This window comes from Pan paniscus, chromosome 21, assembly GCF_029289425.2.
Source record: "Pan paniscus chromosome 21, NHGRI_mPanPan1-v2.0_pri, whole genome shotgun sequence".
Classification (NCBI taxonomy): Eukaryota; Metazoa; Chordata; class Mammalia; order Primates; family Hominidae; genus Pan; species Pan paniscus.
Window position 1 is genome coordinate 43,629,143 of NC_073270.2, and position 22,962 is coordinate 43,652,104.

The 22,962-nt window shown below is 54.2% G+C and overlaps 1 protein-coding gene across 2 annotated transcripts in view; it reads left to right on the top strand.

The window, feature by feature from the left end:
* The first annotated feature begins 294 nt into the window (after nt 1–294).
* Nucleotides 295–22,962, top strand: part of VSTM2L (V-set and transmembrane domain containing 2 like) — a 41,376-nt gene continuing 18,708 nt past the window's right edge. Inside the window, exon 1 of one of the 2 annotated variants that reach the window (XM_034946916.3) lies at nt 295–675. In XM_034946916.3, the coding sequence (XP_034802807.1) occupies nt 555–675 (121 nt within the window). In that variant the 5' untranslated portion in view covers nt 295–554. The remainder of the gene's footprint in view (nt 676–22,962) is intronic. The other variant, XM_034946915.3, reaches the window with a different exon arrangement.

Sequence of the window (22,962 nt, forward strand, 5' to 3'; positions counted from 1 at the left end):
GGTGCCCTGGCTTTTCTCCCTCTCCCCGCTGGACGGCATTTCTGTGGCTGAAGCCCGTTGGGTCGTGCTTTGCGGGAACCGCGTCCCTGGGGTGGCTCTCTCCGCCCCATCCCGGCCCCGCCTCCGCACTCGGGCGGGGGAAAGTTGCGGGTACCGCTTTAAAAATCCCAGCCTGGGCAAAACTTTGATGATAAATCAAGCGGCAGATCCCTCCGCCGCCTGCTCCGAGCGGGAGGAGGGAGGGGAGGAGGGAGGGGAGGAGGGAGGCGGGAGGAGGGAGGAGGGTGCGGCGGCAGCGCGGCGTGGCCTTCCGCGGAAGGGAAGAGTCCCGCAGTCGGAGGCGGCCGGCTGGGCGTGCGCTCGCTCCCCAAAGCCGGGGCTGGGCCGGAGCCGGGCGAGGGCTGGGAGCTGGGCCGGGCCCGGGGACAGCGGGCGAGGGGCAGCTGCCGGAGCCGGGCAGCCAGGCCGCTCAGGGCAGGGGACAGCTGGCGCCGGGTCTGCGGTCTCCGGGGCCCCTATGTGAGGCGGCGGCGCCCCCGGCCCGAGCGCGCACGATGGGGGCCCCGCTCGCCGTAGCGCTGGGCGCCCTCCACTACCTGGCACTTTTCCTGCAACTCGGCGGCGCCACGCGGCCCGCCGGCCACGCGCCCTGGGACAACCACGTCTCCGGCCACGGTGAGTTCGGTCGCCGCCCCCGCGGACTTCCCCACCAAACCCCAACCCGGGCCGCGCCACTCCAACTTGGCCGCCCCGGGGCTCGAACCGGCGCCAGTCGTGGCGGGAATCCCGGGGCGCCCCCTGCCGGCGCGGTGGACCCGCCCTGGCACCCTGGCCCTGCGGAGGAGGGGGCACCCGGGGCGCACCCCCGAACCTCCTCCCCACACACTCGCGCGGATACGCACACCTGCATGGCCACACCGATATGCACAGCCGCGGACGCACTCAGAGCCACAGTCGCTGCTTTCTCACACTCACAACTACCCTGCACATCTCCACACACCTCAGGTCCCCCTCCTCACTGCAAGCCTTTACACTTATGCCCACTACACAAGCACATCAGGCACTGCGCCGGTGGGCTCACTCTGCCAGCTGGCGCACACGCTTCGCCACAACTCTTGCCTGCCCACCTGCAGACACACTGGTGCGCGCGCGCACACACACACACAGGCGCACACATACACACACATGAACACAATTTGCTCACCCACTCCTCTCTGCCCATCTGCCTTTACTCTTCTGGGTTTAACCGCACAGAGGCCCTTGTCCTCTTCCTCTCCACACCCACCCCTATACCACTGGAAAGGTCCTTGGGGGCAGAAGACCTTGTTTCTTGAGAACTGGTCGCCTGGGGCTGCAGCCTCCCAGTTGGGCGGGTGGCACCTGGTGGAAGCCCCTCAGAGCCACCGGAATAGTTGGGGTTGCTGCTTGCAGCCAGAGGCATGGGAGTGGGAGTGGAAGTGGAATGCCGGGTGCTTTTGTCTGCCTCTGGGGATGGGCAGGAAGCCGCTGCCATCCTTCCATAGGGTACCCCCATCCTCATCCTCGGCCCTAGAGGACTGAAATGTGGGAAATCTCAACTCCAGCCGCTGTGGAAGCCGGGGAGCAGACAAGCATTCCCAGCACTGGCTGGCTGAGTGTCAGAAGCTCCTGCTAGCCCCGAAGGAGCCCAAGTTGGCACAGCAGAGTTGGACTGTATGAGCCCGGCAGCTGTGGGGGCTCCCCCTGACCCCTGTGAGCCTGGCTCTGAGATGGAGGCTCGAGCATAGATGAAACCAAAGGAGACCTTTCTTCCATGCAGCCCTTCACTAGACAGGCTGACAGCCTTGTGGGGGAGGCTGCAGCCCCAGTGCTGGGCACTGTGGGCCCAGGGCTGTGGGGAGGTTTGCACAAAGGCCAGATAATTGGATGATTTATTCTGATGGGAGTGAGTGGGGGTAAGGCAGGGTAGATAATCAGGGAAGGTTTTGCTGGGGTATGACACATGAGTGGGATTGCTCCAGTGGAGAGGGGGGCTTCGAAGCCATCCTCAGGGTCTCTGCTTTTTGGGAACCATGACTCCCCGCCCCCTTCTGCCTCACCATGTTTGGTAGTAACTGCTGTGTGCATCATTTACATACCCTTCATACCCCTCACCTCATTTCTACCGACCTGGCTAGAGCGGTGGTAAATAAGGAAAGGGTTCTTTTGATCCTCAACTTACAGATAGGGAAACCAAGGCTCAGAGAGGTGAAGGAAGTTGCCCAAGGTCACACAGTGAGAGAGTGACTGAGCCAGGACAGGCCCCAGGGTCTGTCAGGCAAAGACAGCGCTTTTTTCCAGGACATTCATCTCCCTGTCAGATTCCCTCCCATTCTAGGGAAACTGGGAATTCCTCCCTCTCCACCCCTCCTCTCCTCGCTCCACTCAGTCCCTTGGCACAGTTGGAACTTACACTAGGAGGGGTTTCCATGGAAGGCCTTCCCTGAGTTTGCAGTCCCGAGGGGTATGAGGAATGGGACTCTGAGGCTTATGGTCGTTCTGTCCCTAGAGCACCAGACCCCAGGGACTTGGGTGCCAGTCTGTTATTCCCAAGGCCCCAAGGTGGCTCCCCCCCATAGAAAAGCAGGGTCTGTCTGCCCTTTGTGTGACAGTCTCTACCTGTCCCCTGGTGCCAGGTAAGCTGAGGGGCACAGCTCTGCCCAACCAGCTGTAATCTCCCCTCTGCACCCTGGAGGGTCAAGCTAAGGCCCAGGGCAGGGGCTAGATGAGAAGGAGGCACCCCTAGTTGCTGGGGAACCTGGCTTCTCTCCTGAAACCCCCGTGTAGCTCTGGGCAAGTGAGCCACCCCTCTGGGTCTCCCTGTGTCCCTAAAGAAACAAAGAAGCCAGGCTGCTCTGCAGGGGCCAGGCTGCCTTCCCCCGACATTGCCAGGTTCAAAGTCACCAAGTAGTGACTGCCGAGGAGCCCCCACAGCTGCCCCTCTGCCGTGCCAAGCACCCGCCACCACAGGAAGGGTTTGGAGCCACTCACTTAATCACAAAAAGAAACTGTTATTAATGATAGTGAGACGCGGCGAATAAGTGGGTCATGTCTAATAAGCCATTTGTGTTCAGGAGGAGAATACCAATTTGATAAAAGCTGTGTGTGCTGAAAAAGCTCAGAAATTGCTGTTTAGCAGATTGGGGCCTGATCGTTTCATTATTCCTGGGCTCCGTGTGTCCTCAGCTGATTCAGGAAATGTGGCCCAGTCGGGAAGGTGTCTCTGTGTCTGGGGGTGGGGGGTGGGGGCTGGAAGCAGGGGCTCCTGGGGAGGGGCACATTGACCCCAAGTGCTTGGTGGCTGCTCACCCCTCCAGCTCCATCTGAGCCCAGCCCGGCCGCCGGGCTCCTGCCTTCCACCTGCCTGCCCTGGAGCTTGTCACAGGGAAAGCCTGCGGTCAGATGGGTCAGAAAGGACATCTGTTTTGCTTCCCATCTCCCTCCCACCTCCACTCAAGGTACTTGGAAGAGGGCTTTTTCGAGGTGTGAGGAATGAATGGGGAGCATGTATCTCAAGGAGGCATCAGGCACTGGGAGGTGGGGTGGTGATGGTCCGTGTCTGCACCTAGTAGGTGCTCAATAAACAGGAGTGATTTTGATTTTTTCTTATCAGAAAATGTTAACTCATTGCCCATAGGCACAGCAGGGATGGGAGGAAAAGGTGCAAGCATTGATGAAATGCCTACTGTGTGCCCCGTGCTGCCAAGCCCTTGCCAGTGTTAACTCACTCAGGCTGACCATTCATGCAAGGTTGGTGTTGGAGATAGGAGGAAACTGAGGCTCAGAGAGGGCCAGTGACTTACCCAAGGGTGCTGAGTCTGTACAGAGAGCTGGAAAGCTGTGTTTAAGATGAAGATGCATCTGGCAGCTCTGGGACTGCCTCCTCCAGAACAGCCTTGAGGCAGGCTTGGCCATGGCGTCTTCCTTCTTGTAGCCGTAACCCAAGCTTTCTCCCTTCTAGCTCCTCAGGGAACCAGTAAAGCAGTGGGTTCCACCAAGAGGAACCAGCCACTCAGAAAGGTGGCAAGATCTTGCTGAGGATACCTGTAGGTTAGAAACAGGCAGCTGGACTGGACCCCAGGATCTTTCCAGATCTTGTCCAGGGGAGGGATCCAGAGGGCAGGGTCTTTGTGAAGATCTCTGTAGACCCCTACAGCTTGCAGAGGACCCCTACAGCTTGCAAGAAGCCTCAGATGGCAGAGTCCCCCAGGGAATTTTTTACAATGCAGATCCCCCAAACCCGCTGCCAGAATGGTTATTTGATGGGACCCTGGAATGTACATTTTATTATTTTTTTTAAATTTCTCTTGAGACAAGATCTTGCTCTATTGACCAGGCTCGAGTGCAGTGGCACAATCTCAGCTTACTGCAACCTCTGCCTCCTGGGTTCAAATGATCCTTTCACCTCAGCCTCCGAGTAGCTGGGAGTACAGGCATGTGCTACCACCCTCAGCTAATTTTTAAATTTTTTGTAGAGATGAGAGCTCATTATATTGCCTAGGTTGGTCTTGAACTCCTGGGCTCAAGCCATCCTCCCTCCTCGGCCTTCCAAAGTGCTGGGATTACAGGCATGAGCCACCGCATCTAGTGGAATCTGCATTTTAATAAGTTCCCCAGAGGATTCTCATGCAGCCTGGGGTTTGGAAGCCACTGCCTAAGTATTTACCCATACCTGGTGGGAGATGTAGGGACAGGAAATGTCTGACGCTATGGACTGGCTTGGTTTGGTTTCACAGGGGAGGGAGAGGTCCAGACAGGGGCAGGTGGATGGTCCCTGAGAGGAGCTCCAAGAAGCCTCACACTGCAGCAGACAACTCCCCTCCCACCCCCACCCTGCCACACACACACACCCCTACACACACACACACCCACACCCACCCCTAGGCCAGCACCTTCAATTATTCATATACCCCAATGCAGACAAAGATCCTGGCTTGGCCGGGGGCTTTGTCCATTGAGTGATTCACTGTCCTGAGATTCTCTCTGTTGCCAGGAGGGACCAGCAGGGCGCTGGGGGAGGGAGGGGGCACCGGGCCATTTGGCAAGCAGCTTGTGCACTGAAAAATGACTCTGGCTTCCTTGCGTTCCTTACTGAACTGTTGGTATCTCACCATCAATAAGCTGGCTAGTTTGGTGGCTGGAAGATGAAGAAAATTGAGTCCTGTCTTCCAAAGGTTATGATGTTAAAAATGTGTTCGTCTTTGTCTCGGGCGTTGGTGATTATTCTATCAATTACGCCTGTAAACACTCTGCCTTGGGCTGAGGGTTTCCCGGCCTCCTGTGGGGAATTGGCCCTCACAAGCGGTTTTCCCCAAGTCCTTCACACCAATTGGTTTTGACACCTTGCCCATCAGCAGCTCCTGCAGCCTTTTCCCCAAACAAGAGAAGCCGCAGGCGGCCAGCAGGACGCAGGGAATTTGGCTCCTTGCCATGGTGACAGCAAGGATGGTGGGCAAAGTCTCCTGCGGCAAACAAGTGGGCTGGGTGAGGGGAGTCGGGTAAGTGACCCCTTCTGATCCACCGGCTGCGGGGGCAGGAGATGGAGCTTTTGGAATGAATCATGAAGGCCCCTTGGGACCATCGTCCCAAGCCTCTCTCTTACAGATGAGAAGATAGAGACCCAGGGGCAAGGGAGAATTTGCCCAGAATTGTCCTGGAGGGTACTTCTTGGCTTTTGGGATTACCTCATCCAACTCTGTACAAATGGAGAGATTGGCTGGGCGCGGCGGCTCATGCCTGTAATCCCAGCACTTTGGGAGGCTGAGGTGGGTGGATGACTTGAGCCCAGGAGTTTGAGACCAGCCTGGACAACACAGTGAGAACTCATCTCTACAAAAAAATAGCCAGGCATGGGTACGCACCTGTAGTCCCAGCTACTCAGTAGGCTGAGGCAGGAGGATCACGTGAGCCCAGGAGACGGAGGTTGCAGTGAGCTGAGATCGCGCCACTGCACTCCAGCCTGGTTGACAAAGTGAGACCCTGTCTCAAAAGTAAATAAATAAATAAAAATAAAAACAGGAGAGATAAACATATGGAAGCAAGTGTGTGTTGAGTGCCATGCCAGGGCCTTGAATGGTATCATCTCATTCAATTCTAACGAGAACTCCAAGAGGAAAGACTGTCTCGGGCCCACTGTTTAGATGAAGAAAATGAGACTCGGGGAGGTTAAGTGGCTTACCCAAGGTCACACACCTACCAAGTGTCAGAGGCTGGACTTGAACTGAAGTATCTGGCTTCAGGGCTGGGAGTCCAAGGAAAGAGGAGGAAGAGGCCCACATCACACAGAGGGGAAGAGCAGGGCTGGGACTTGAGGCTTGGCTCCGGGGTGGAAGGAGTGCAATGGCCTCCGCATTCCACACCCAGGAGGGCGAGCAGCAGTGGGAACAGAATGCTATCCCAGCGACCCTCCAACTTCCCTCGATTTTCGAAAGCATGGGGAGAGTGTGTAGTGTGAACAGCGGCACAGGTGCCCACGTGAGAGTGTTTGGCCATCACCTTGGACTTTGGGGACCAAACCAGCTGCTGATGGTGTTGTGGGAAGACTCTCTCAGTCCTGAAAGGAGTTTGGGGCCCGCTGGGCACACTGGGGTCAGATTCCCTTGTGTCCTGGGACCCAGGACAATGCCCGGCCCAGGGAGGTGGCAGGGAATGAATGAATGGATGACGAGGAGGAGGAAGCGGGGGATGAGGTCTGAATTCTTAAAGCTTTGCTCATTCCAAGTCAATATATTTTTAAACATTCAAATGATTTTAATTTCTTAAGGAATCTATGTTTATAGGGGGAAAAATCACAAAATTGGAGCCCCCTCCTTATCCCTGCTGAGCAGAGCAAGGACATCCTGGAGTGGGCAAGGCTGATGGCACCTTGCAGTGGGTGGGCCCAGGCTCTGACCTTGGGGTGCATATGCGATGCTGCAGCCATGAGGATGGGCGAGTCCAAGGGTCGCGCCCTCCTCCCCCGACCCTGATGAGGCACTTGCATCAGAAAAAGCAGCAGTGGTCCAGCTGGGGAAGAAATCTGCTCCTCTCCTAGCTGCTGGTCCTGGGGTCCAGAGCCCACCCAACTGGCTCCCCCTGGTTCCCACTGCTCCAGAGAAGTGAGGTGGGGGTGGGGAGGCAGAGAGGGGCTGCTGCTCATCCAGGTTCCCTTCTCACAGCCAGGCCTCCCTTCGCTTCCTTGAAGCCATCAGGGAGTCCCTGGGACTCAGCTCCACTTCACCCCCAGTTTCAACCCTCTTCAAAACCCCCCAGGGCCCGCAACAAGATTGGGTCCTACCTGAGAGATGATTTTAGGCAGAACCTAGAGAAACCTCTTACATTTTAATAGTTAAGCGTTTATTTTAATGTGTACTGAAAAAATATAACTAGCACATCAAAACTGCGATTTCACAGATATGATTGCTTAGGATGAGACTAATGGGGGTATTAAAAAATGGTGGGTTCGTTTATAGAAAAACATTAAGGACATAATAGCGCAGGCGGTGCATGGGCATGTCCGTGGGGATCCACAGCGCGGACATGACTTGGAGACCCGGGGGCATCCAACAGGCTGCCCCGTCACACTGCATGCTCCATACTCTTCATACTGGGAGCTACTGGCCCAATGAGGCTGCTGCCATGTTTGGGAAGCTTGGTCATTCATTCATTCTTTCATTCATTCAACAAATATCAATTGGGCACCTGTCATGTGCCAGGCTGTTTTAGCCACTGGGGACTTATCAGTGAAGAAGACAGCTAAGGTTCTTGCTCTCTTAGAGTTCTCAGTCTAGTAGGGGAGACAGAAAACTGAACCCATAAAGAATATATAAGTATAGAGCTGGGTGCGGTGGCTCACGCCTGTAATCCCAATGACTCAGGAGGCTGGGGCTGGAGGGTCACTGGAACCCAGGAGATTGAGACCAGCCTGGACAACATAGTGGACCCTGTCTCTAAAACAAAAAAAATACAGAATTAGCCAGGTGTAGTGGCTCATGCCTGTGGTCCCAGCTACTTGGGAGGCTGGGGTGGGAAGATCACTTGAGCCCAAGAGTTCAAGGCTGCAGTGAGCTGTGATTGCACCACTGCACTCCAGCCTGGGTGACAGAGTGAGACCCTGTCTCCTAAAAAAAAAAAAGAAGAAGAAGAAGAAGAAGAAGAATATATACGTATTGTGATAAGATTTAAGAAGCTGGGGCCGGGCGCAGTGGCTCACACCTGTAATCCCAGCACTTTGGGAGGCCGAGGCGGGTGGATCACAAGGTCAGGAGTTCAAGACCACCCTGGCCAAGATGGCGAAACACCATCTCTACTAAAAATACAAAAATTAGCCGGGCATGGTGGCGGGCACCTGTAATCCCAGCTACTCGGGAGGCTGAGGCAGAGAATTGCTTGAATCCGGGAGGCGGAGATAGCAGTGAGCCTAGTGAGACTCCATCTCAAAAAAAAAAAAAAGAAGCTGGGATGATATTAAACACAGAAACACAGAGAAGGACACTCACCTGTGGGGCAGTGAGGGTACCCAGTAGTGAGCTCCCTGTCACAGGAGGTGTGCAAGCTGAGCCCTACCCGTTATTAGCTGGGGATATTAGTGAGGAGATTTCTGCCTTATTTCCCAAAGGAGCAAAGACTGTTGAAGTAGGCAGAGCAGCCAGAACACAGCGGGCGGCTAATAAAGATCCGTCACACAGCAATTTAGTGATGGTGCTGGCACAAGGGCCCAGGTGGGTGGAGCACCCAACGCCGAGGATGCCCTGGCCCTACCCAGGGGTCATGGCAGGGATGGGGCCTTCTCTGTCCCCTGTGTTGAGGCGTGGGGGACAGTGGCTCCTCGGTGACTTCACTTCAGCTCTTAAAGTGCCAGGATGGGGAGAGGGGCTGGGGTAATGCTGTTTTTTGTCTACTATACTCCCCTCTCCCCCACCCTGTGCCTGCCTTGCTGGGTGACTTGGCATGTCCCTGCCCCTCTCTGGGCCTCAGTTTCCCCACTGAACAATGGTGAGTTTGCTTGAGCTCCAAGCCTGTAGAATTCTTCCATCTGTATACTTAGAAACCACATCTTTTGTCCTGCAGCCAGCATGTATGTGCGTGTGTGTGTGTGTGTGCATGTGTGTATGTGTACAGGTGAGGATGGAGCTGGTGGGAGTGGTAGGATTCCATCAGCACCTTAACTATCAGTGGCCTGCAGGCATCTGCGGACCAAACAGCAGCCAGCATTCATCAAGCACTCTGTGTTTCCATCACTTCCCCTGCCTCCTCCCATTTACTCCCCACCACGCTAGGAGGCGGGCACTCCCATTTTACAGAGGAGGACACTGAGGGGCGTGGTGCAACTTGCCTGAGGACACACAGATGCTGAACAGCAAAGCCGGGCTTGAGCCCAGCTTGTGGGACGACAGAGCCAGAGTTCGTAGCCTGCGCATCTGTCTGCTCCTGGCTGCCAAGCTGTGTGTGTGGGTAGGTGCTTTGTTCTGGAGCAGCGCTCCTGGCTTGGTCAGATTCTCACAGGGGTCAGTGATGCCAAAATGCTGAGAATGCCCTGTTCTGGCTACAAGCACATGGCTCCAAAAGTCTAGGCTCTGCGTCTGAGTCCAGCACTGTTAGTGGGAAGCAGTGGGGCCCTGGGGGCATGTGTGGGACCCTGTGTGTTCCTGCCTGGGGGTTCTGGTGGATGGAGCGGTGTTTCTGTCTGACTGTGTGCGTGGGGGCTGTGTCTGGGGGGTGACTGTGTGTGGTTGAAGGGGCAGTGCAGGCTGAGAGGGAGCCTGGGGGCAGGTCAGGGCTGGGCTGGTGCCCTCTGCCCTGTGCCTGTTTGCCTCAATACCAGCCTTCCCTGCCACCTGCACACTGGTGCCCTTGGAGGTGAGGCTATGGGAGCATCTGGAAGGTTAGAGCAGGAGTCAGAGCCGGGAGAGGGGGCCTTTCTCCAGCAAGCTACCAGCGAGCAGGGCAGCAGTGCCCACCTGTACCTGGGAAGTGCCCTCCACCGGCCCCTTACTCTCTGGATCTCTCTCTCTCCCTGCCCTACTGCTCTCTGGGTCTCTCTCTTTCTCTCTCCCCCTCTCTCTCTGGGTCTCTCTGATCTTTCTCTATCTCTTTTCCTCTCTATCTCTGTCTTTCGATCTCTTTCCTCTTTCTTTGTTCCTTTGTGTCTGTTGGATCCATCTTCCCCTCTCTTCTCACCGCCCCCATCCGTTCCTTCCTTTCTCTCCGGTATGCACACAGCTCTCTTCGATGACATCTCAGGATTACACATACATATATTCCGTATATCATGGTGACACCCACACAGAGCAGGCACTCAGTAAATGTCAGGTGAATGAATGAGTGAGTGACCAAATGGCAAAGCTGGAGGGGACACTGACGCTTGTCTACACTGGTGGTTACTAATTTTTTTGGAAGTCACACTCCTCTTGAGAAGCTTATGGAAACTATGGATTGTTTCCTCAAAAAAATGCCACAGTTTTGCCCACAAGCTTCAAAGGGTTTTTTGAGGCCCCCAAAGCCTGTCTCTGGCCCCAGGCAGAAGTAGCCTTCGTTTCACGGGTGAGGAAACCGAGGCCCAGAGAGCAGTCAGGGCTGGCCCTGGGACATGGGACAAGTCTGTGGCAGGGACAGGCTTGGATCCTGGAGTCCTTTCTCTCTCCCTGCAGCCCTCTCATGCGAGCTGGGTGGGAACAAACTTCATTCACTTTTCCTAAGTCCTTGGTAAGCATACTCAGAGAGTTGGGGTCAGGAAGAGATAATGGGGGACTCTTCAGGATCCCAGGGAACAGTGCATAGGCAGGTGGGCCAAGAGAGGGAGGTCTCTAGAGGGAGGTCACTGTGTCCTAGAGCAGTCAGGGGAGACTTCCTGGGGGAGGCAGGTTCCTTCTGGGCCTGTATCCAGGGACTGCTGGGACTGAGAGGGGACTCCAGAGGCCAGAGTGGAGCTGCGCCTGGCTGCCTGGGTCTGGCAGAGGCCTCATGTGGAGAACCATGTGCATGTATTTAGAAAAGCAGGCTGCAGCTGGAACCTCCAAGAATCGGCTCTGGAGTTTGGTCTTATCCCCTGGAGAAGGGGGCAGCCCTGGAAGCCTTCTGAGTGGGGAGGGCGCACGGCCAGGTTGGCGTCGGAGTGGGTTGGCCGTGGTGAGTGGAGATGGGGAGCCGAAGCAGGACTTGGGGCTGGATGGGGGTGTGCACGGACAGGAGAGGCTGCTCCCGGGAAGGCGCTGAGTTTGGTGTGAGCCTTGCTGAGTTTGTGGTTCATGGGATGCTGGGGCTGGCCGGTATCCAGGGAGAGTGGGAACCAGGGCTCAGAAAAAGAGGGAATTTTGTGTGTGTGTGTGCGCGCGCACGCATGTGTGTGTGCATGTGTGTGGGTGGTGTGTGTGCATACGTGTGTATGTGTGGTGTGTGCATGTATGTGTGTATATTGTGTGGTGTGCATGTATATGTCTATGTGTGTGTATATCTGTGTATGTGTGGTGTCTGTGTGTGGATGTGTGGGTGTGTGGATGTGTGCATCTGTGTGTGTGTGGGGTATGGGTGTATGTGTGCATGTGTGTGTGGGGTGTTTATATATGTGTGTGGGTGTATGTGTGGGTGTGTGTATGTATGTGTGGGGGGAGTGTGTGTATATATATGTGTGTGTATGTAAGTATATGTGTATGTGTGTTTATGTGTATGTGGGTGTATCTGTGTATGTGTGTATATATGTGTGTAGGGGTGTGGGTGTGTGTACGTGTGTGGGGGGAGTATTTGGGTGTGTATGTGTGTGTATGTGGTGTGTGTATGTGGGGGGAGTGGGTGTGTGTGCGTATGTGTATGTACGTGTGTGCATGTCTGTGGGTATGTCTGTATATGTGTGTATATATATGTGTGTATATGTGTGTATTGTGTGTATGTGTATGTGTGTGTATTGTGTGTATGCGTGTGTATTGTGTGTGTACACTGGCCTCCTTTCTAGTCCTTGCACACACCAAGTTCCTTCCAGACCTTTTCTCTCCCTGGCTGTTCCCTCTGCCGCTCGTGCTCTCTTCCCGTCTCCCGGCTCCTGGCTCCCCTGTGCTCCACGGACCCCTTAGAGAAGCCAGAAGCACATGACCTGTCAGAGCCGCATCGCACGGCCCGCATCAGGCATCGGGCTCCCATTCAACACGCCCACCTTGCAGAGGGGAAAACTGAGGCTTAGAGAGGCGTGGTGAGCTGGGGCCCCACACCTAGTTCAAAGCAAGGGTGCAGAGCCCAACCCTATTTTCCCCCAGCCCGGCATTTTAAGGGTGTCTCTTGGGATGGGGGTGGGGTCTTGACTGACCCCTCCTTCCTCAGAGCCCCCATGCTGGGGCCCGAGGTGGGGAAGGCGGAGAGCTGACGGCGGGGTGTCTGTTTTGCCTTGTGAGGTTTTAAAAAAATCATTTCCGGCGTTGAAGGCGGCGGCAATTAGGGCCTGCTCGCTGGGGAGCTGTTTGCCGCCTGTCATCGGTCCGGGAAAGGGTCCCTAATGGAGGCCCGGCGGCCAGAGCGCAGGGTAGTGGAAATAGTGCTCAAAACAAAGCTTCACTAATGGTCTCCCGGCAGGCAGCGGAGGAGAGGGAGGGGCGGGCGGACAGCGGCTGAGGGCCCCTGGGACAGGGCCCAGATCCACCAGCTCCTCTCTCCGTGGCCCTCAGACACCCTCCAGCTAGTGCGGGAAGCCCCGGGCCCCACCCGCGCTGCTGCCTTCTTGCTCTGTGCTCTTGGCCTGTGAAATTCCCCTCCCAGGCTCTGGGAACACTAAGTGCCAAGGTCCTGGGGTGGGGCCCAACCCCTTCAGCCATGAATTCTCTGGTTCTAGAATAGCCCTAGGGTTTAATAAGTCCAAGGGGCCCGGAGCCTTGAAGAAGGAGGAGCTAGAGCCAGACTACGTGGGGAGGTGACAGGAGAGCAGCCTGATCCTGTCCGGGAGCCCACTGTGTGCCTGCGTGATCTCACTGCAGCACCGCTCACAGTACCCATTTTACAGATGAGGAAACCGGGCTAGAAGCTCAGAGATTCACTTACCTTGAGGAGGTGCAGTTGGGGTTGAAATCCAGGTCAGCCTGACTCCGGAGCCCACATATTTACTGCTGCTTCCTTGAATTTCGCAGACACGATTGGGCAGGGGTGGCAGGGGCTGGGGCTGGGGCATGTACTAGGTCCTGGGTGGGGGGTCAGGTTTGACCGAGGCCAGGTTCTGGTCAGGGTGGGGCCACCACCACCCTACCCACTGGGCACCCTCAGAACCTCTGTTCTGGAACATCCCAAGTGCCTGCCTCCATCTGTCCCTGTCCGTTGGTCTCTGCCTCCCCTTTTGCCCCGTCCTTCATGTCCCTGGCCCTCCTGCCTCCACCCTCAGCGCCCCCTACAGCCCTCACTCTTCTTTCTCCTCAGTGGCTCTGAGGCTGCTCCTTTCTGGCGTGCTGGAGCACCTCCATCCCTGTGGTTGATGCAGCCTCCTTTGCTTACCCCACTTCTTCCCTCTTAGCCCCTCCTGGCAGCAGGGGATGGCTATGCGCCTCGGCTTTGGGGTCTGACACTGAGGCTCAAATCCTGCCCCGCTCCAGCCTCTCTGAGCCTCGTTATGCATCCGTGCAATGGGCTCACCCCACTAGCTTTGCAGGATGTACTGGGGAGAATGAAAATAAATGGTATCGGTGGAGACGTCGGGACGCCTGTGTGCCTGCTCCCGGCTTCTGGCTCCCTGCCCCCGCCCCTGCCCTATCTCTGGCTCCCTGAACACTCCCGCGCTTGCCTCTCTCCCTCCCACCTGCTCTCACTCCTTGTGGCCCAGACATGTGGGAAGAGGAGGCGGGAATTCCACTGGGGAAACCTGCTCAACTCCCACAATCCTGCAAGTGCCAGAATATTTTAGTTCTCCTTAAATCTCCCTAGATTTGTAATTCTACTGCTGTCTACCTCAATATTTGCTGGTGGCCTTGGGAGGCGCCCTGCTTCCAGCTTGCCGGCTCCAGCACTTCCTGCCCAGCTATGTCGGGGTGTCTGGCAGGGAACCTGGGCAAGTCCCCACCCACTCCGTGCCTCAGTTTCCCCATCTGTAAGAAGAGGACAATGATAGTGGCCACTTCCCAGGTTGTTTTGGGGATTAGGTAGGATATTTTATTGTATTAAAGAAACACCTCTATGAAAAGTAATGAATTGCTGATATGTGCAACAATGGTAGATGAACCTCAAAAACTCTATGCTAGATGAAGGAAGCCAGTCACAAAAGACCACATATTATATGATGCAGATGATATGAAATATCCGGAATAGGCAAATGTGAGAATGCAGATTTGAGGTTGGCAGGGGTTAGGGGAGAGTGGGGAGTGAGGAGTTTCCTTCTGGGGGGAAGACAGCATGTTGGGACTAGTTGCATCACATTGTGAATGCACTAGATGCGACTCAATTGTTCACTTTAAAGTGGTTAATTTTGGCCAGGTGCGGTGGCTCACACCTGTAATCCCAGCACTTCTGGAGGCCAAGACGGGCGGATCACGAGGTCAGGAGTTCAAGACCAGCCTGGCTAATGTAGTGAAAGCTTGTCTCTACTAAAAATACAAAAAAATTAGTCAGGCGTGGTGGAGGCCGCCTGTAATCCCAGCTTCTTGGGAGGCTGAGGCAAGGAGAATTGCTTGAACCTGGGAGGCGGAGGTTGAAGTGAGCAAAGATCATGCCACTGCACTCCAACCTGGGCGACGGTGTGAGACTCTGTCTCAAAAAAGAAAGAAAAAAAGAAAAAAAAAATGTTAGCTATTTAAATTTTTACTAGGCAGGGCGGCCCCTCCTCCATCGGCCAGAGACAGGCAAGGACCCACCTGGGTGGATGTGCTTGTGTCTAAGGCTCAGCAAGGAGTGGGTTCCACCAGGGAACGGCGGTTGTTGTGGACCTTCTGGGTGCTACACACCGAAACAGGCTCTTCACTTGCATTTGTGCATTTAATCCTCAAAATAAGCCTGTAATCAATGACACAGTGGGAAACCAGAGCTCAGAGGAGTGAAGCAGCTTGCACAATGCCACCCAGCACGTCAGGGAGAGCTGTGGCTTGCATCCTCACCGTAAATCCTGGGCTCCCCCTCGCCCTAGTGCCCGACCGTCCCCCTGGCCCCTTCCCCTGTTAGCCACACCACACCAGCACTTCCTGTGGGTAGAGCACAGTCTGAGCTCTGCGGAGCCTGGGGTTGCAGAGAAGGAGGCTTTGGACTGGGTGGGACAAGAGGCCGTTGACGGCGTGCGGCCCACGCAGGAGAGTAAACAGCTCTCACCAGGGGCAACATTTCTTTGATGTCTCCTATTTCATTCAAAATTTATGACTTCTATATTCTATCCCATAATATATTCATGTTTGTTTTAATACAGAAATAACGTTCTTGTCCCGTGTTTCTGGAGTGAAGTCAATGCCTCAGGAAGTTGCTTTCCTGGTTTGAGCAGCACAGACCATAAAGGGGTCATCCATTCATTTCTTTGTTCATTCATTCTCCAAGTATGCAATTCAGGTATTTTCATTCCTTAAGTGGGTGTTAGTTCTCACTATGGGCAAGGATGCTGTCCCGAGAGCCACACTGGAAGAATCGGCAAGATTGGGATAGAGAAGTGGCAGGGAAGCTTTCCAGGTATGTGGCCCAGCAGGAGCAAGGCTTGGAGGTGGGAACTAGTGATGGGTTGTGAGATTGGGCCATGGCCATCGGAAGCCAGGGCTGGTGCTGGGTGCCCGCTGGTGTCCACACTTGAGCAGGACCTGCGTCCCAAGCCCCTTGTGATTAAGAAGAAAGTCTCTGCTGGTGCCTCTCCGACTTTAACACCTAACCCTCGCCAGTCTCCCTTGTTAATGAGAAAAAAACGGAGATTGAGGCTCATAGCCTTCAGCAGGCAAGCTTCTTTGGCTAGAATTTACGAATGCTGTTTGGTTTTCATAGCATTTATTTTTACAGTTACCCTCTATTTATGGCAAGTGATGCTGATTTTTCATTTATGGCGGTAATAAAAGTCTTCTTTTAACCTGAATTTATTTAAGTAAAAGGGGAAAGATGCTTTGAAAATAAATATTAAGTAAATAATGGTGCATGTGGTACAGGGACCCTGTGGAAATGGTGATGGCGGCTAAAAGGCTGGGCTTGGGAGACCCCTCTCTGGTATGCCCTTTTCTGTTCTGAGTCCCCCCTGACTGTGCAAACCTCAGTCAGCCTTCAGGTCCAAGCATGTCCCCTTCTCCTGGTAACCTCCCCTGACTCTCCAGGCAGACACGAGCCTATCTTTCTCCTAGGATCTTCTAGAACCTGCACCTCCTTCCATAGCTCCAACATGCAGTTTGCCCTACATAACCCTGGGCAGCACTATGATTCATGGCCATATGAACAGTGCACATTCTGAACAACTGTACATGGCAGTCCAGGTTCAATCCCAGCCATTGTTCCTATAGCAGTCTCTGGCATGTGTGTCTCTCCTGGGGACTGCAGGCTCCCTGAGGGCAGGGGCCTGATCTGTGGCATCCTGGGAAGCCTGGCACAGGGCCTGGCTTAGGGTAGGGGGTCCATCAGAGCTGATCTCTTCCATTCCTTTTGAGGGAGGACTTAAGCTCCTACTGCATGCTGAGGCAGACACCTCCCACCAAGGCATGCTGCAGTTCCCTAAGCTTTCTTACAAAATGCCTTCTTCTTGGCTTCTTAGGAAGAAAGCCCATCTGCGTTTGTTTGCCTGTCCCAAGGTGAAGCAATCTTCATGAACTCACACCTCCATTCCTCCTGCCGCAGGCACCTGTCAGGGGCCAAGGGCTGCCCAGAAAGAAACAAAGAGAACCCTCGGGTGCCTCCCTGGGGAGGAGAGGGCCCTGGACACAGCCAGGCTTCTCTGTTTCTGGAGGGCTTTTCCATCCTGTTTATCTGGGTTTTCCTCTTATGGGGGTTTTATGTCTCCTGATTTTAGAAGCCAGCTGAGATTTACAGGCGGTTGGGCTGGGACCTCATTAAATCCTCCCTCTCCAGCCCTTTCCCCGGGAGAGCTCTTACTCTGCTTCCCAGCTGGGAGGCAAGGTGGCCACAGGCCTTCCTGAACCTGGAGCACACACACCATTGTGGCCTTGCCACCCAGCTGAGCTGGGCATCGAGCAGGCTTCCTGGAAATGGCCCCAGAGAATCACACTTTTTCTAGCTGAAAAGGATGCGGCTTAGATAAGATTTAGGCTTCAGTGGGGGAAATTTTGCAGCCAGCTTGAAGTCAGGCTGAACTCTAACTTGTCCCTTGATGCTGTGTGATCTCAGGCACCGACTCTCCCTCTCTGAGCCTTGGCACTTCCTCTGTGAAATGGGGCTGATAATAGTACCATCTCATCAAGTCTGAGAGGATGAAAGGGGTCCTGTGTACAGTGTCTGGCATAGAGGAGGGGCTTCCTTCCTTCAACCCCGGGGCAGGAGACTGGCTCCAATGGCCCCCAGGTTCTCTGAGCTTTGGTTTTCTCATGCTGCTGGAAAAGGGCCAGGTATGGAAGCGGGCAGTGGCTGCAGAGGCTGTGGATGCCCCTTACTCTGTCTTCATCACTGCAACAACAGAGCCAGCAGAAACAGGGAAGTGTTTGAATTCTAGAGTCCCAAAGTCTGGGTTTGAATCCCAGCTCCTGCTCCTGACTTGCAGTGTGACCTTGTGACACATGTCCCTGAGCCTCAGTTTCCCTGCCTGCAATAAAGGGACAATGATCCCTGCCCAGCAGGATCACTGTGAGCATCATATGGGATCAGGCACATGACCTTCCTGTTGCATCGTGGGCTCCAATCAGAAAGATGATGCCACGGGGCTGCTGGGCTGGCCCGTAGCCAACAAGGGTTGGGGAGCTACTGGCGAAGCAGCCACCCCCTCCTGGCACTGTCAGCCTTTATTTATTGCCCTGTTTCATTCTTGGTTGCGTTTCACAAGATGACTTTATGGGCCATCTCAGGGGAGCCTCCAGCCTGCCTGTCAGTCTGGCTGGGTGGCCCCTCAGCTGGGCCAGGTGGGCCAGGCTGGCCTTGGGCAGCCAGTGGCCACAAGGGCCAGGAGGAGAGGGACAGCGGGGAGGGAGCCAGCCTGCCAAGCCTCACTTAGGACCTCCCTGCTTGTGCATGTCCATAGTGTCCACATGTCTGTCCCTATCCCTGCTCCTGTGGGCACAGTCCCCCCAGGAAACTCCAATCTGGCACATAGTAGGTACCCAATAAATGTTGAGTGAATGAATGAACTGGATGAATGAATGAATGATTTCTATGCCTATTGGTTTTTTCCTTAGAACTTCAATCCTCTGGGCTTTTGTCTGACCTTCCTTTCTCACTTGATTGATTGATTGATTGATTCATTCATTCATTCATTCACTCATGTGTTTAGTACATGCCTAGCCACCTCCTGTGTGCCTGATCTGGGCTGGGCAATGCAGGGTCCCTGACCTGGGAGAGTTCCCAGCTTGCAGGAGACCCAGACACCTGTCATATAACATCTGTCATATAACACACTCCAGATGTCATATAACACACTCAGCATCTGTCATATAACACACTCCAGGGCAGGGAGAGGCAGCCTCGGAGACCTCTGGGGGCACCAAGCAGGGCTTCCACCCTAGCCTGAGGAGGGAGGGCACCTTTAGGCAGAGGACTACCTGTGAGTCAGGATTCCAGGGACAGTGTGCAGGCTGTGTCCTTAGGGGGACACATGTAAGTGGCCAGGAGGGGCTGCAGTTGGGGTCTGGGCAGAACCAGAGCCTGCAGACTTTGGATGCCGAGCCTGGGAGCCTGATTTTGACCCTGAGGGCTGGTAGTTTCCCAATGAGGCCCAAGTACGGGAGCTTCCTAAAGGCCCCAGGCAGCCCGGAGTAGGGAAAATGGGATCCTTCCCCTGCCTGCCACCAGAGCTGCTAGAGCAGAGTGTTCCCTGAGCATCTACTATGTGCATGGTGTTGCTCTAGCTGCCGGGACATGGCAGTGAACAGACTAGAATCTCCTGCCTTTAACTAGAATCTCCATCTTCAATTCTAGTTGGAGTACAGATGATACACAGAAATAAAATGAGCAAACATGTAATAGGGAAGTGATGAGTGGTAAAGAGAAATATGAGGTAGAGAAAAGGGAACTGAGAGAGGGTGGGGGAGAAGGGAGGGCCTCACTGAGGAGGTGACATTGGAGCCGAGGTTTGAAGGAGTTGAAGATGCGGGGAGGGATATTCTGGGAACAAGTTCAGGGGATTTTTGTTTTCTTTCTCTCTCTCTTTCTTTCTTTCTTTTCTTTTCTTTTCTTTTCTTTTTTTTTTTTTTTTTGAGATGGAGTCTTGCTCTGTCACCCAGGCTGGAGTGCAGTGGCGTGATCATAGCTCACTGCAGCCTTGAACTCCTGGGCCCCAGCGATCCTCCCACTCTAGGAGATTTTTATTGTAAATCCACTGCTGCAGTGAGCCCAGGGAAGCCAGTAGAGGCTTTAATAAAATTCTGGTAAAATATACATAACAGAAAGTTTCCTATTTTCCCCATTTGTAAGTATATGGTTCAGCCGCATCAAGAACATTCAGGCTGCTGTGCAGCCATCACCACCATCCAGTCCAGAAATTGTTCATCATCCGAAACAGAAACTGTGCCTGTTCAATAGCAACTCCCTTCCCCTGCCCCCAGCCCCTGGCAACCCCCATTCTGCTTTCTGTCTCTGTGAGTTTGAATCACACCATATTTGTCTTTCTGTGACTGGCCTGTTTCACTCAGCATAATGTCCTCAAGTTTCATCTATTTGCGGCGTGTGTCAGAATTTCCCTCCTTTTTAAGGCTGAATACTACTCCATTGCACAGATGGACTAGATTTTGTTACTCCATTCATCACTGGAGGTTTCTGAGTAGGGAGCATCACAGTGTGATCTAGTGAGAGGTGGGGCCGGGCTGAGGGGTGACCAAGGGGTCAGTGGGGCCACGTTGGTTCTCACTGTGCCTCCCTCTAGCCTCAGCTCTGCCTTGGTTTTCCTGAATAGAGCTGCCCCTGCCACCAGTCCCCAAGGGGAGTCCTGCTTTCACTCTGATGGGTGTGCTGAGGACCAATCTCTGCAGGCATCCTGGAGGAGGCAGCCTCCCACCAGAGATTTGAAGGTTGAAAGGGCAGGGAGGGCTGTGCAGAGGGAGACAGGAGATTCAGGGCTGGACCAGGGGGTCTGGGATGGGGAATCTGGGCTCAGAGATGGAGGGAGCTGGGGGCTGCCTGTGCTGGATGAGCCCCTGTGGCTTGCCTGAGTCCCACTGGCTCCCAGGGGCCATGGGAGCACCAGAGGAAATGAGCACAGAGAAGAGCTAGAGGACCGGTGGGTGAGGGGCTGCAGGGCCCACGCGTGAGTAAAATACAGATGCGCCCAATGCATAATCTGATGAGGCGACAAGTAAGCAACTTTAGCCACCTTTCTGGAGATGATAGGGTGTTTGAGCTAGGAGGTGAGAGAAAGGAGTGCTGTTTATTGAGCACCTACTATGTGCCGTGAGGCGTGAGGCACATGTTGTCTTGTGTCATCCTCTCATCAGCCCTCTCATTCTCCTCTTTTTCCAGATAAAGGAACTGAGGCTCTGAGAAGCAAAGTGGTTTGCCCAGGTCACACAGCTAGGGAGTAGGGGAAATAGAGTTTGAACCCAGGCCTGAAGGCAAAGCTCTAAGCGGTTCATGCTGAACCAGGGCCTGGGAGGTTAGGGAGGTCAGGTCCCTGGTCTCAAACGGCAGGCCAGGTCCTCCAGGTCATCTCCTGCCTTTCCCAGAAGCCAAACCCAGTGGCTCCGGCCAGAGCCACAGAGCCATTTCCTGCAGCTGATGCACCGATAATCAGGCCTGGGGTTAATTAATACATCGCACCCCCAATTAAAAGCAGAAAGAAAGAAGATGTTGCATTCAATCAAGTCCCATTCTCCTTCTCCTGCAGAATCCTAATTTGTGGACACCAGTTTTAATTGTCTTCCCAGCGAGCCCAGCCCAGCTCAGGCCCTGAGGCTGGAGAAGACAATTGCATCCTTCTCAAAAATCTATAACTATACCAGCCTCCCTGGGGACTGGCTGCAAGGAGTTACCTGAGCAGGGAGGGGGGCTCAGGGGCAGGGTAAGTCAAAGAGGAGAGATGGATTCTATGTCCCAGGCTCAGCAGTGATGCTCACATGGGGATTAGGGTCTGGGTAGCTGGAGGGAAAGAGTATGGGTAGGGGGCGGGGTTACAGGCTTCCACTTAGAGCCCTCTAGAACTGGGTTCAGTTTCACCATTTACTCAGTCTGTGGCCTTGGGCAAGTCACTGACCCTCTCTGAGCTTCGGCCTCCCTATCTGAAAAGGGGGATAATAATGATCACACCCACTCTATAGCATCATGGTGGGAACACGAGAAAATGTATGTAAAGAGCTTGCACCTGGGTGTGGTGGCTCACGCCTGTAATTCCAGTGCTTTGGGAGGCTGAGGCAGAAGGATTGCTTGAGCCCAGGAGTTTGAAACAAGCCTGGGCAACATAGCGAGACCCTGTCTCTACAAAAATTTTAAAAATTAGCTTGTTGTAGTGGCATGCACCTGTACTCTCAGCTACTTGGGAGGCAGAAGCAGGAGGATCACTTGAGCCCAGGAGTCCATGGCTGCGATGAGCTATGTTCAGCTCACTGCCATGTTCGTGCCACTGCACTCCAGCCTGGATGACAGAGTGAGACCCTGTCTCAAAAAATAAATAAACATGGCCAGGCGCGATGGCTCATGCCTGAAATCCCAGCACTTTGGGAGGCCGAGGTGGGCGGATCACCTGAGGTCAGGAGTTTGAGACCAGCCTGGCCAACATGGAGAAACTCCATCTCTACTAAAAATACAATAATTAGCTGGGCGTGGTGACGTGTGCCTGTAATCCCAGCTACTCGAGAGGCTGAGGCAGGAGAATCGCTTGAACCTGGGAAGCAGAGGTTGCAGTGAGCTGAGATGGCACCACTGCACTCCAGCCTGGGTAACAAGAGTGAGACTCTGTCTCAAAAAAAAAAACCAAAACAAAATAATAAATAAATAAACAAAACAAAGAGCTAGGCACGGTGCCTGGCACAAAACAAATAGTCTTTATTTCTTAGAGATTATCAGTACATCATCATAATCAGCAGCAGCAGCAGCAGCATCAAAATACACATCAATCTGTGTATTTTCCGGTTTCTGGTGCTGGTGCAGTATCCTCACTCAGAGTTAGGAGAGGGAGGAAGACCCTGTTGCTGATTGAGCTGCCTGCTTTCAGTGGGGGTGAGAGGAACTGAGCTCCCCATCTCTGGAGGTGTGCAAGTGGGATGCGGAAGTGTGGAGCCTAGCAGCTGAATTTTACCTGATAACTCAGACCAAATCCTGGTAGGGGCTGGCAGACCCGTGGATCTTGGTCACAACTGCCAGTCAGACCAATGTTTAAAATCCATCTCTGTGTGAATCTTGGGCAAGTCATTTTACTTTCCGAGCCTCAATTTCCTCATCTGTCAAGTGGGAGTGGGTGAGAGTGTTAGAGACAATGTCTGCATGGTGTTGGGCACACAATAGATGCTTAAGAAAGGAAATGGATTTTTTTTTTTAAACCAAGCTTTCTTTCCTGCCTCCCTACCTTTGCTCACAGGGTTCCTGCTTCCTGACATTTTCAGGCCTGCCTCTGCTTGTCAATATCCACCCATCCTTCAAGGCCCCTCCTCTCCCATGTGGAAGTGACCCTTTCCCTTCCCAATGCCCAAGGCTCTGCCCTTAGGACATCTATCACTTTCTCCTTCTGATGATCTGAGCTGGTGGGGCTCTCAGGACCATCAGGACTAACCCGAACTGTACAGAGGAGCAGAGGCTCAGAGAGGGGAGAGAGTCTCTGGAGGTCACACAGGAAGTCTGTCGGCAGAAACAGGCTCCGTCCTCCATCCTTGGCTCGCAGTCCAATGCTCCCGGCACTTACCTACGTCCACAGCGGGCTTCTCCCTCCGGGGCAGCTTGGGGTGGAGGTCGGGACAGGCCTTGGTGCTG